Raw genomic sequence first — 12392 nt, forward strand, 5'->3', positions numbered from 1 at the left:
CTGGACACTCATTTGATGTTTGACGTTTTTTAACCATGTCACTTTCCGGCTTTGTTCTCTTTGTTCTTGTTTGGGTGCCCCAAAATGGCATAATTCTCATCTGCGGCAATCTTGGATTGGACAGCATCCGGGGCATAGACAGCCACTGAACCCTCGCCTATAATGAGCTGTGATAGTTAATAGGAAGCCGGTGTGGACCCTACATAAACCTAACGTATAGAATAGAGGTTCAAGTCTGAGTCTTAACAAGTTTATCGGAGGGCAATGTTAAAATCTGACTGCGCAAACATACGCCCCAAAAATAATTTGTTAATTTGAGCAGAAAGTCTGTTGTCTAAGCGATGCTTGATTTTATGTATTCTGTTATCAGGAGTACAGGCCATTCAGGCAGACACACAAAAAAATTGAATTTTAATATTCTACACGTCACCTGGCGTAGTCCAACGTCCTGGTTTTGTTTACTTCAAGCAATGCATATACTTTTATCGGAAATCGCAAGTCTTCCCACATTTGCAGGTCACGTGACAGAAAACTGTTACTGTTATATTAGATGAAAATTTCTAGTGTGAAAATGGATATAAATGTACTGTATACTGTAAATTACGAAGGCTTCATGATTTTACATCCAGCAATGATTCATTGTTAATGTGAAAATTTACACGACATACTGTGTGGGAATGAAATAGGCCAACAACGATCTGCCAAAGACGGATATGTTGTTTCCTGCGTGCTTGTCTTCAATGCGGTTGTAGCGCTCATATTACATAAATATTGAACTCTCTGACCATTTCACGTTAACTCCGTAGTGAATAAGAAACAGGGACAAATCACTTTCGTCATTCTGAATGGAGAAAATAAACTGTTCGGTCGGATGACCTGTCAGAATGGATTGGGTTCACAATCCGTGCAACTACATGGCTAGCTATCCTAATGACCACTGTCTGAATTCAGAAAATTAACACAAATCTCAAAATTTACTCGCCATATTCCCAGCGGAAAGCTTGGTCTCTATGCGAGATGAGGTTATCGTCCTTAATCCGCGCAACTTTCCTCCGGCCGTACGTGAGAAAGTCTGCCGTGGTGTAAGATTGAAATGTTGTGAGAGCGGCGTAAAACACCACTCAGACTTTCCTCAAAATCACACCAATTCTGATATCCAGGTAAGAAAAAAGTTATTATATTAGACTAATCCCTAATCAACTTTATTACGAAGACACCCATACTAGTTTCTGAAGGTAACAAAGACGCCTTGATTGCAACCGCCAATGTAAGTAACTTTTGTATGTGCTACCAACTACGCCACTACACACCAAATACACACCGTGCGACTGTGCCAGACTTAATTTCGCATTTACTGGCACTAATATTAATGTGAATTTGAAAAAGGGGCTCTGAATGGGTGGAAGGTGGACTTTGAATAATTTGTAAAGCGCCACATAGTGGTTAGAAATCAAGCAGGAATGGCGAAATCCCTTCAACATTATATTCACGTGTTATAATAAAAACATATTAATAGCTTAATTCTATTCAGAAATTCATTTCATTAAACATAGCTGCTTACGCAGCGATGCCGGTTTCCAAACCGTTATTTCCGGCCTACTCAGCGTCACTGGCGGTTAACTGAATGATGTCTTTATGCACTGGGATGTAAACAACTGAAAGAAAGTTTACATTTTTCTTAACCATCAATATATTCTACACATCTGCACAATGTATAGTATGTACATGTAAATGTGTCAAAAAATTGATCGTTTGGATTAACACAGTTCTACGATTTTCTGCATTACAGCTCTAGTAGTTTTTGTCACGTGACAATCACATACGGAGGAAATAGGATATTTCGCAATTTGATCGCAAGTTGCGACAAACGTATACATCGCAGGAAAAAAATAAGACCAGATTCGTGATCAGGTCATCAAACTATCTGGAATGTTCTTAACGGTTTAGAATCTTCAAATTTATTTTTATTTTTGTTTTCACCCGACATCACCTCGGCTATATCAACTTAAACCTAATGTGCTTATATATTTGCATATTTAGAATCAGCGTCCAAATCTGCATCAAACAGGACTATTTTCCACACTGAATTTTCAACAGTGTTAAATTATTAGTGAGTTTTCTTTTTACCCACGTGGCCTTTTCCACTTGCAGAACTGTACTACCAGTTGAGTCGCATCTGTCGCTCTGGAGAGGAAGATAATTTTCGTTCTGCATTAAAATGATATTTAGTAAAACCATCTCCTGACTCACAACCAATCATTGGAAGCGGGATCAGTAAGTTATGCGACTCTTATCCTTGACGCACACAATGTTATTTTCAATCTCAACACGTGAGAAAGTACATAAGTAACTTGACATATGTCGGTGGTTTATCTCCATCCATAACTTTGACCATCATCGTACAACTGAATGCAAGAATGCAACTGAATGGTTCAAGCTTAAAGCAACACCGGCAACATTTCAGCCATATCGTGGCGATCATGTAAGTGAAAACTCCTTGAGTATATCGACAAAAAAACAACGAATCAATCCATCAATCCATCAGTCAATCAACCCAGTAAGGGTACATTTGCAGCGCTTAATTTCTTACGCAGGAATAAAAATGAGTATGCAATCCACAACCCCAGCATTTCATAAAACACATGAAAGAGTATCATTTTATTCCTGATTTGAGATAACAAAGTACTTAATATTTAGCTCAGTCACAATGATACATGAACCCTCAGTAAAAAAATATAACATTTACATCTGTATATTTACATCATATGTTTCTGAGCATATCGCAGTATCACCTGTTTACGGTATATACAAAGCAATGTTAATCATATATCATGGTTGAACGATTTATTACGTGTTTCACATCGGGATGTGAATTCCGGCCTCCACAGTCCAGCGCTGTACCAACTAAGTTACAGGGAAATTCCCACTACCTTCTGCTAGCATTAGCAGTGTTAACTGTGCTCTCCCAAGACACACCCACGTTCACAGGCCCAGATCCCTACGCTTCTTAGAACTTCTTTATAGCTACGGCACCAGTGTAATAGTTAAATGATTTGCTTTTTGGTCACACCAATACTGAAAATCTGCTCCAGTCACACAAAGGTGTATAACTGCTCTCTACACTGTGGGAGGTTAATTTCCATAAAGTCGGAGGGCACTGCGATCGGAAATAAAATACTCCTATGTCAAGTACGTGTGGGCCTACAAATACCATACATCATAAACAAAAACTGCAGCCTTTCTCTAGTTCCGAACTTGGACAAGGAAATTGTAAACTTCCCTGCTCTCACTGTTCATTGGCCAATCGATCAAAGACTCTCGTTTATTGACGTTTGTTGAGGACAACTGAGCGACAACTGGTTTTCTACCATTATGGTGTACGTGTCACATGTCACAAGTTGAAAAGTTCCTTAGTGGCTTATCAAAGTTCGGTCGTTCTCTGCGGACATTTCGTTTTCATCCACCCATATAAATTTGGCATTTCACAGGCTGGTGGTCATGTTGCGCTCAATTGTTTTGATATTTTGTGAGAAAAATGCAAGCTATAAAGGCACATGTTGTTGTAAGTTGTCTAGATACAAGATTCACCTGATCTGAGCACAAGAGTCTCCAGTCTTATCGCCACCGATGGAATGAAAGTCCTTTAATAATAGCCTCACCTTTACCTTCAAAAGTCGTAATGATGTCGCGATATTGGAACTTCTCCAACGGTTTCTTGTTAGACAGCAAGTCGTAGCAGTCACAAATTTCGTTGCATTCGCATTCGTTATAGCTTGAATTAATTTTAAGAAGCACTTCAAATTTCATACCAGGAGAGATGAATATTGGCTTGTCAAAATCAATAATCACGTCGTAAATAGACTCCTTCGCTGCTTTGGGGCCCGGTTTGTCGGATGGTGGGCGCTGGTGGTGTTTGACCGCCTTGTCATATACGAGCAGGGCTTCGTCCGAGCTTATGTCATAAATCTGCAACCAACCTTCTAAGTTTCCAGAACAACCGCACCGCTGGATGCTTCCCTTGAATGAAACACCTGTGAAAACTAGTTTCTGGTCACAGGAGAACTCAAACTTGTCCTCCAGACCTTGGTACCAGAATCGACAATGTCCGTCCTCCTCGAACCTCAATATTTCGATGTGACTTCTGTCGTTGCGCGGCGTACTATTGAACTCCTCGCTAACGGTGTTCCGGCTTGTGAACATCTGAAAGAGTTTGATAGTTTCCTCAGTCGATAGCAAACCCAAAGGTGATCCTACAACCTCCTGCGAAAATGTCTTTTGTGGTATTATTGGGAACCGGATGAGTTTAACCAGGGGGTCGGCAACTTTTCTCCGCACCTGAAAATCTGTAGGATCAAGAGACAACCTGTGACATTCAGCTTCAGTCCAGGCCACGACTGCTTGGTAAATGGCTGCCTCGTCAGCTTGAAGGGAATTTCCCCTCAAAATTCGCTCGACGTTTGAGCGGGATAGCGATAAGAAGCCGTCAGATTTGATCACCTCCCTGGCGTAGCAGTCGATTATCGCAAGACATTGATACTGTAAGCATTCCACTCCAAACAAAGTGGCGTTTTCCAAAAGCTCGCACGCATTATACATTGTTACGGTATTCACAAGATACTCCGAGCACTTGTCAGTTAAGCCAGGGACGCAGTACTTGTGGGAAGCTTTTATGATCCCAAGAACATCTTTTCTCAGTAAATCCACGTCGTCGGTATAAATATATCTGATTAAACAAAGGAAGTGCACTACATTAGATACTTATGCACATTAACAGTGTTGACCATTCCAGGCCAATAACCACAAGACTAATTCCAAACTAACGCTCAACATTACCTACCAAAGAATTCAGAAAGTATATAAAGTAGGAAAATAGGACGGATTCATGCGAAGCGAAGCAGTTAACAGATTTCAATAATTCCCATCCTTGAATCAACTAGGCTAGCGGTATATACCGCCACGCCTAGATTCAAGCTTTTCGACTTTTGATAGGAAGGTCAGAATAACACTTTTCCAGCTTATAGTGTTAAGTGGCTTATTTTGTGGACTGTACTTTTTTTATATATAGAACCTTAAATCAGCATTGGTATTCTTTAGCTAATAGGAACGGTTACATGCAATGCTGTGGATTTTTCAGACAGCTTTGCCTGTTTGCGTCTAGACTTGTAACGTTTGATTCGCCAACAGGAATCGCAAATTCGAACCTGTTACATCTGGAACTGGTATATAATTGGGCCTAGAACTGTTGTAGAAAACGGTTGACCTCCGTCTGTCATATACCGGGACTGTATCCACACACATACGTAGAGAGCTGTTTAATCTGGCCATCCACATTGCCGGACGAGAGAAAGCCAGTCTAAATGGAGGCGGCTTTATTTGGGTCACTAACATATCTAAGGATGACCAGAGCCTGCCTTAAACCACCGTTTTTCCCCAGTCTAACCACGGCTAATTTGGTTTTTGATTTTTTAGAGCTAATGCTTACCTTAGCATAGCCCTAAATGCTGATGAGTCTATGTCCGTGATATCCACGTGGTCTGCCCCATCTGCCAGAGGACCGTAGAACATCGCTTCGAAGACGGGACTTCTGACGGCGAGGATCAGGCGGTGAGCTCGTGCTGTTTGGAGCGGCGTCTCTTCCACAAAGCGGAACTGAATGTCCATGAGGTGCTCATTGTCCAAGCAGTACTCCAGACAGCCCTTCATGCCTTTCCTATCACGCCAGTCCTCCATCCTCACGTCCCTTACAGACATTCTGGCAAACATACCCGTTTGACTTTTGTATTGGATATTTCACAGATGTGTCTATCAGATACCGATATTACAATTTTAAACTGCTAACTATTTCTACTTCTGTTGACTTATTTATTTATTATTAATATTTGTTTATTTGACTGGTGTTCAAGATTGTTTCACTTATACGATGGTGGGCAGCAATATGGCGGGAGGAAAGTATAGCTTATATGTTGTACACTCATTAATATTTTACTTATACAATGCTGGGTGTTTAAACGATGCCTTATCAGTTTGTCTGCAAAAACCTGTATCGTTCTCGGTTCACAGTTACGTTGATATGGCCATTGGCTCTCTTTTGGTTTTCAGCTATTTTATTTCCGCGTAACCGGTGAATTGCGTCCACCGCACAGAGAGCGAAAACAGAGTGAAAATAGGTCCTTGTTAGTTTGTATCCGTTAAGGTTTCTTTCTAGCAGTTAATAAAAATGTTTGGATATTAAAAAGTCATTCGTCTTCCACACCCATAATGGCTTAAGCAAAATTAAAACAACAGACATGTTAAATGCATTTTATAGGACCTCAGTTGTCTGGAATTACCCACAATGCTGTGTTGTCATTACATTTCATAAAAAATTCGCCCGAAGAAAGAAAACGCAGGAATGCAATTCTAGCAACGATATCGCTGAAATATTGCCGATGTTGCTTTAAGCCATAATAATTCCTTCATGCAGGATGCAATGTAAGAGTAGAGAACCACAAGAAGAGAAAACCACAACAGCGACGACATTGTCACAAATGATCTCACCTAACTGGTGGATTACAGCCCGTAAGTGTCGCGACATGGGGCAGCGTGTGGTATACTCTCCAACACACATGCGGCATACTCTCCAGCACACATGCTGCATACTCTCCAAAACACATGCTGCATACTCTCCAAAAGCATGCGACACGCGGTATACCACACATGCAACATACTCTCCAACCACACATGCAGCATACTCTCCAACACACATGCTGCATACTCTCCAAAACACATGCTGCATACTCTCCAAAAGCATGCGACACGCGGTATACCACATATGCAACATACTCTCCAACCACACATGCAGCATACTCTCCAACACATATGCGGCATTCTCTCCAACACACGGCTTACTCTCCAGCACAGAAGCGGTGAATTCTCCAATACACGGTATACTCCCCAACACACATGCGACACACTCTCTAAAACACATGCAGCATACTTTCCAACGCACATGCGACACACTCTCCAACACACATGCTGCATACTGTACAACACACATGCGGCATACTCTCCAAAAGCATGCGACACGCGGTATACCACACATGCAGCATACTCTCCAACCACACATGCGGCATACTCCCCAACATATATGCGGCATACTCTACAACAGATGTGCGGCATATTCCACAACAGATATGCGGCATTCTCTCCAACAGATGTGCGGCATATTCCACAACAGATATGCGGCATTCTCTCCAACATACTCCAACATACTGCAGCATACTGTCCAACACACATCCGGCGTGCTCTTCAACACACATGCGGTGTACTGTCCAACACACGTGCGACATATTCTCCAAAACACATGCGACATACTCTCCAACACACATGTGGCATACTCTCCAACACACATGCGGCATACATTCCAACACACATGCGGCATAATCTCCAACACACATGCAACATACTCTCCAGCACACATGAGACATACTCTCCAACACACGGCATACCCTCCAACACACATGCGGCATTCTCTCCAACACACATGAGGCATAACCTACAACACACATGCGGCTTTCTCTCCAACACACATGCGGCATACTCTCCAATATACATGCGGCATACTCTTCAACACACATGCAGTGTAATCTCCAGCACACATGCGGCATATTCTCCGAAACACATGCGGCACCCTCCCCAAGACTCATGCGATATACTCTCCAACACACATGCGGTATACTCTCCAACACAACATATGCGGCATTCTCTCCAACACACGGCATACTCTCCAACATAGAGGCGGTGTATTCTTCAATGCACGCAGACTCCCCATCACGCATACGACACAATCTCCTACATACATGCGGCATACTTTCTAACACACATGCGACACGCGGTATACCACACATGCGGCACACTCTCCAACACACATGCGGTATACTCTCCAACACAACATATGCGGCATTCTCTCCAACACACGGCATACTCTCCAACATAGAGGCGGTGTATTCTTCAATGCACGGCAGACTCCCCATCACGCATACGACACAATCTCCTACATACATGCGGCATACTTTCCAACACACATGCGACACGCGGTATGCCACACATGCGGCATACTCTCCAACACAAATGCGTCACACATGCGGCATAGTCTCCAACACATATGCGGCATACTCTACAATAGACATGTGGCATACTCTCCAACACACATGAATATCTTAAAGCTACAGATGGCATACATTCTTTGTTTGAATGCCTGGTAGGTCACCTAGACAATTAAGCCCAACCACAACTATGTGTGATAGCGATTTGTATTTTTGGCTTGTTTCTGTTGCTATATTGTACTTTCGGGAAATTATAGTGTGTTTATTGTTGAAATCTCGGGTTCTAACTGTTAATTATGTGTGTATGTCAGGACTATGTCTCAGAAAGTCCATCTCTCTGGCTGGAGGTGCTTGAAAGCGTGTAACGTAACGAGGTTTTTATAGGGATTTTACCCTTTGTGAGGTTTCATATCTGATTTTACCTTCATAGGCGTGGAGTTTTCTCCCTTCTTTCGTTGTTGTTGCTTGTCTTTGTTATACACACGCATTGCATTCCACGTATCGCGGGACAAAAACAAAAAACAGGAAATCCCTTTGGCGACATTAATTTGTAGCGATCTCCTGATACGCTGACGGCGGAAGTGCAGTTCGCACTCAAACCAGGCCTTTTCCTCCTCGACTCGCCGATCGCATAACATTTTATGGGAAAAATGATAATTAATGAGATATAAATATTACTGTGTGGCAGCTTCAAATTTGCTGTGATGACTGTGTCCAGGAAGAATGAGGTTCTCTGAAATCAAACAATTGACGGCCCACGTCCAATACCCACATACACAGCACACCATACCAAGTCACTAAGTCCATGCATTTGCATTTTTCAGTCATCAGGCATTTTCTTCTTGCTATGTGTCTTCTAAATACTGTATTTAAATTACATTAATGTTAATGTATTGTAGTAAACTGCATCCTGTGTTTTAGCTCTCTTAGACGTAAACTTAGTCTGACAGGTCTCTACTCTGCTGTTATGCAGTCGAGCAGGAGAACCCAACTTACCATTCCCCATTCACCGCATGTATAACTGGCAAACTTTGTACCCAAATCTTGTAACACCGAAGCGGTCACTAGCGTCAAGACAGGTGAAGAGACAGGAAGGGATGTCAGAAAATACCAAATCTCTGTCCCTTTTGTGCAGCTTCTGAATCTATTAGTACTTGATGCATATACATTCTTTTTATTTAAAATATGTTTAACATCAATCTAACGATCACCTGACACAGTGTTATTGGTGAATGCTGACTATAGTTCCGCACGAGGACACAAGTCAGTGTGGGTCGTTCAGGTTCCAGAGGTAAGCATGTCTAGTCGTGTCCACGATGTCAAATGAGCATATTAAGAGGCACATACTTACAGCTTGAGCCCGTCCTGATAATTAATATGCACTGGTTCCCCAAGTCATCTGCTTCTAGAAAAACAGACATTACATCTCAACGTAATGTTAACCTTGAATCAAACGCCTTAAACCTATGTGGGCCATTTTTAGAATTCAAACCATAGGCAAGTACAAGATGGCTTTTTAAATAAATTGTTGACAATGAAATCCAATGACCAAAGTACCCGTACATGTAAAGCAACAAAAAACAGGGGAAACACAGAACAAATTCTCAACGCAATTCTCAAAGTTCCCTGGGAGGACATTTTCGAACGATCAGCTTGTACCTTAAAGGAGCCACGAGGTACGACACATAACAGGCGTCAGTTTGTCTTCCCGATTCAAAAGTTTCCACGGCTGGATTATTGTTAGAAAGGGATCACCGGGGCAGGTTTTAAAACTTTTGAGAACAGCATAATGTACGGATTCAGTGTAGACTACACACTTAGGACCGGCCCAAGCTGTAAAGACAATTAAAGTGATGCTCCTGGAGTTAAATTAATCAAATAATCGTTATCAGTGTAACCCTGCCTTGATTCTAACACACCTAGCTTATGTTTATCTATTTATTTGATTCGTGTTTTACACCCTACTCAAGAATATTTCACTTATACGACGGTGGCCAGCATTATGGCGGGGGGAAAGTATAGCTTATGTGTTGTGCACTCGTTAATATTTTGCTCGGTGTTTAAACCGTGAATTATTATCAGTTTGTTTGCAAAAGCCTGTTTTATTCTCACTTAATTATTACGATGATTTAGTGACTGGCTATCTTTGGGTTTCAGCTATTTTATCACCAATGGGTCTGCAAAAGCGTGCTTCTTCTCCAGAGAATAAGACTACAGCACAGAGAGCAAAATCAGATCAGCGACCATTGTATGCTAGTTGGGAGTCACATGTAACCCGGTAAACCCGGCTTTTTGTCACTTTATCTCGGTTAAGCCTTTATTCTACCGGTTCACGTAAATGCGAAAATAATAGCAACATAAACACCCTTAAGCACCATGGTTAATTTGCAGTGAGATTGAATGCCTTCACTGGTTTAGAATTGCGCAAAATCCTGTGTTGATTGCGATGATTCATTTCATGATTGGCATTATCAACATTGTCATGTAAATACGGAAGTGTCATGACAAAAACATAGCCATGTTTCTACTTCCTGAAGTTACATGCACACTAAAGTAGGTGTTCTGTTTCAATCTGGAAACCTGTCCTGGTGCTTTAATGAATACAAAAAACAGCAACTTTTTATTGTAAAAATTTCGGATGTTCACATGGTAATGTGGTGAATGTTTTCGATAAACACAAAGAGTCCAGTAAGCATGAGTGTTTTTGTATTGAGTGTAAAAAGCCAATAAACATGTAAATACGATAATAAACATGTGATATGTTTACACAGCATGCGACATGTAACATTTACATGTTTTTACACATAATATAAAAACATGCATGCTCACTGGGCTATTTGTGTTTATCGAAAACAACCACCGCATTACGATGTAAACGTTCAACATGTTTACAATAAGTAAACAAGGTTTTTCATGAATAAAACACCAGGTCAGGTTTCCAAAGTGAAACAGAAATGTGTTTAAAAACGAAACCCTTTTTGAATTTATATTCAGTATAAATAGCATAGTGGTTGTTTCGCAACCTTCCTTCATATAATGACTCACAGATCCCCTACATGTACCTACCTCTTCTCACCTCTTCGTACAGTCAAGTCATACCTCCCAAGCCTACCTCTCTTTTCCTCGACATGGCAGTGAAGTTATACCGATTACCCAACAACATGAATGCCTCCCAAACCAACCTCTCCCATCTTCTTCGTGACAGTGAAAATATACCGGTTACCCAACAACACGTATGCCTCCAAAACCTACTCCCTTCTCTTCTTCGTGTCATTCAAGTTATATCGGTTATCTAACAACACGTGCGCTTCCCAAAGCTAAGTTAAACCTCGGGTATGAACGCACCTAGAAAGGATACTCACCGTCAGTTACATGAAGTTGACGACTCTTCTTCCCAGACGTACAGCACAAAGTCTCTTTTTCGGAACTAGGTTGTAAATTCGTCACCCTCATAAATCCAGATTGCTGTCTCACCGGTGGGCACAAGAGTGTGCTGTGTACATAAAGACGTATGATTTTTTGCCCGCTGCTTACTTCTATACACTAGAGAGAGAACACGCAAAGCGAGCATGTACATGTGTGTGTGTGTGCTTGTGCAGCGCCCTACATATACAGCTACAGAATATGACAGCCCGCCGAACCTGTGTACTGACAAACAAATACGTTACACCCGACCTACATAAAATATCACATAGTATACATACATATGTACACACATGGGCAACGCCTTACAAAATTCTTTGTTTGCTCTAGCCGTATGTGGCACTCGCAAGTTTTCATAAAAAAAACTCGGCTATACTCCACGTAGTTCTGTATAAAAGGGCAGGCACAAGTATAACGGGTAACACTCAAAAACCAGCATATTTTAAAAATAGTATGTCTAGAAAACTACATGTATGTACGTTTTTATCTATAAATATTTATGACAATTAAATTTATACTTTATGATAAGGGCCAAAGGCCCTCAAACATTTTATGACAACATCGCCAGCAATATAAACAATATATAGAGTTGACTGTGTGGAATCTTTGTCGAACATGGGCAAAGTTTACACATTCAACCAGGATATGTTTGATGCCGTATTCAGCATCACATCCAATACAGTCTGGAACAGAGCCCCTATCAAGAATAAAATTGTGAGTCAGACAAGAATGCCCAATACGACATCTCGTTAAAACTACTTGATCTCTACTAGACATATTGTGGGTATACAAATTAAAGGCCAATGACGGGGTAAACACTGCAGTTTTTACGGCCATGAAGGTCCCGATCACACTGCCAAACACAGGATACCCACGCAGGTTGGA

The 12392-nt window shown here is 41.4% G+C and overlaps 1 protein-coding gene across 7 annotated transcripts; it reads right to left on the reverse strand.

The window, feature by feature from the left end:
* Positions 1–2591: 2591 nt before the first annotated feature.
* Positions 2592–11649, reverse strand: LOC135477656 (BTB/POZ domain-containing protein 6-like). 7 transcript variants are annotated; one of them, XM_064757835.1, is made up of 4 exons: positions 11447–11649; positions 9436–9489; positions 5483–5752; positions 2592–4723 (listed from the first exon to the last, which is right to left on the reverse strand). In XM_064757835.1, exons 3-4 carry the CDS (start codon positions 5749–5751, stop codon positions 3616–3618), a joined length of 1377 nt encoding a protein of 458 aa, XP_064613905.1. In that variant the 5' UTR covers position 5752; positions 9436–9489; positions 11447–11649; the 3' UTR covers positions 2592–3615. The 7 variants fall into 7 exon arrangements, with proteins under 7 accessions (XP_064613905.1, XP_064613907.1, XP_064613904.1 ...); XM_064757837.1 differs by having other exon boundaries at positions 8507–9489; XM_064757834.1 differs by lacking the exon at positions 11447–11649 and adding an exon at positions 11151–11419.
* Between the last annotated feature and the right edge of the window lie 743 nt (positions 11650–12392).

Source organism: Liolophura sinensis, chromosome 11 (genome assembly GCF_032854445.1).
Source record: "Liolophura sinensis isolate JHLJ2023 chromosome 11, CUHK_Ljap_v2, whole genome shotgun sequence".
Classification (NCBI taxonomy): domain Eukaryota; kingdom Metazoa; phylum Mollusca; class Polyplacophora; order Chitonida; family Chitonidae; genus Liolophura; species Liolophura sinensis.

Excerpts from the sequence above, each read along its gene's own strand:
- LOC135477656 (XM_064757831.1), bottom strand. The coding sequence starts at position 5,763 with ATGTTTGCCAGAATGTCTGTAAGGGACGTGAGGATGGAGGACTGGCGT. Across the intron at positions 4,724-5,482 it reads GCATTTAGGGCTATGCTAAG|ATATATTTATACCGACGACG; the intron begins GTAAGCATTAGC and ends TTGTTTAATCAG.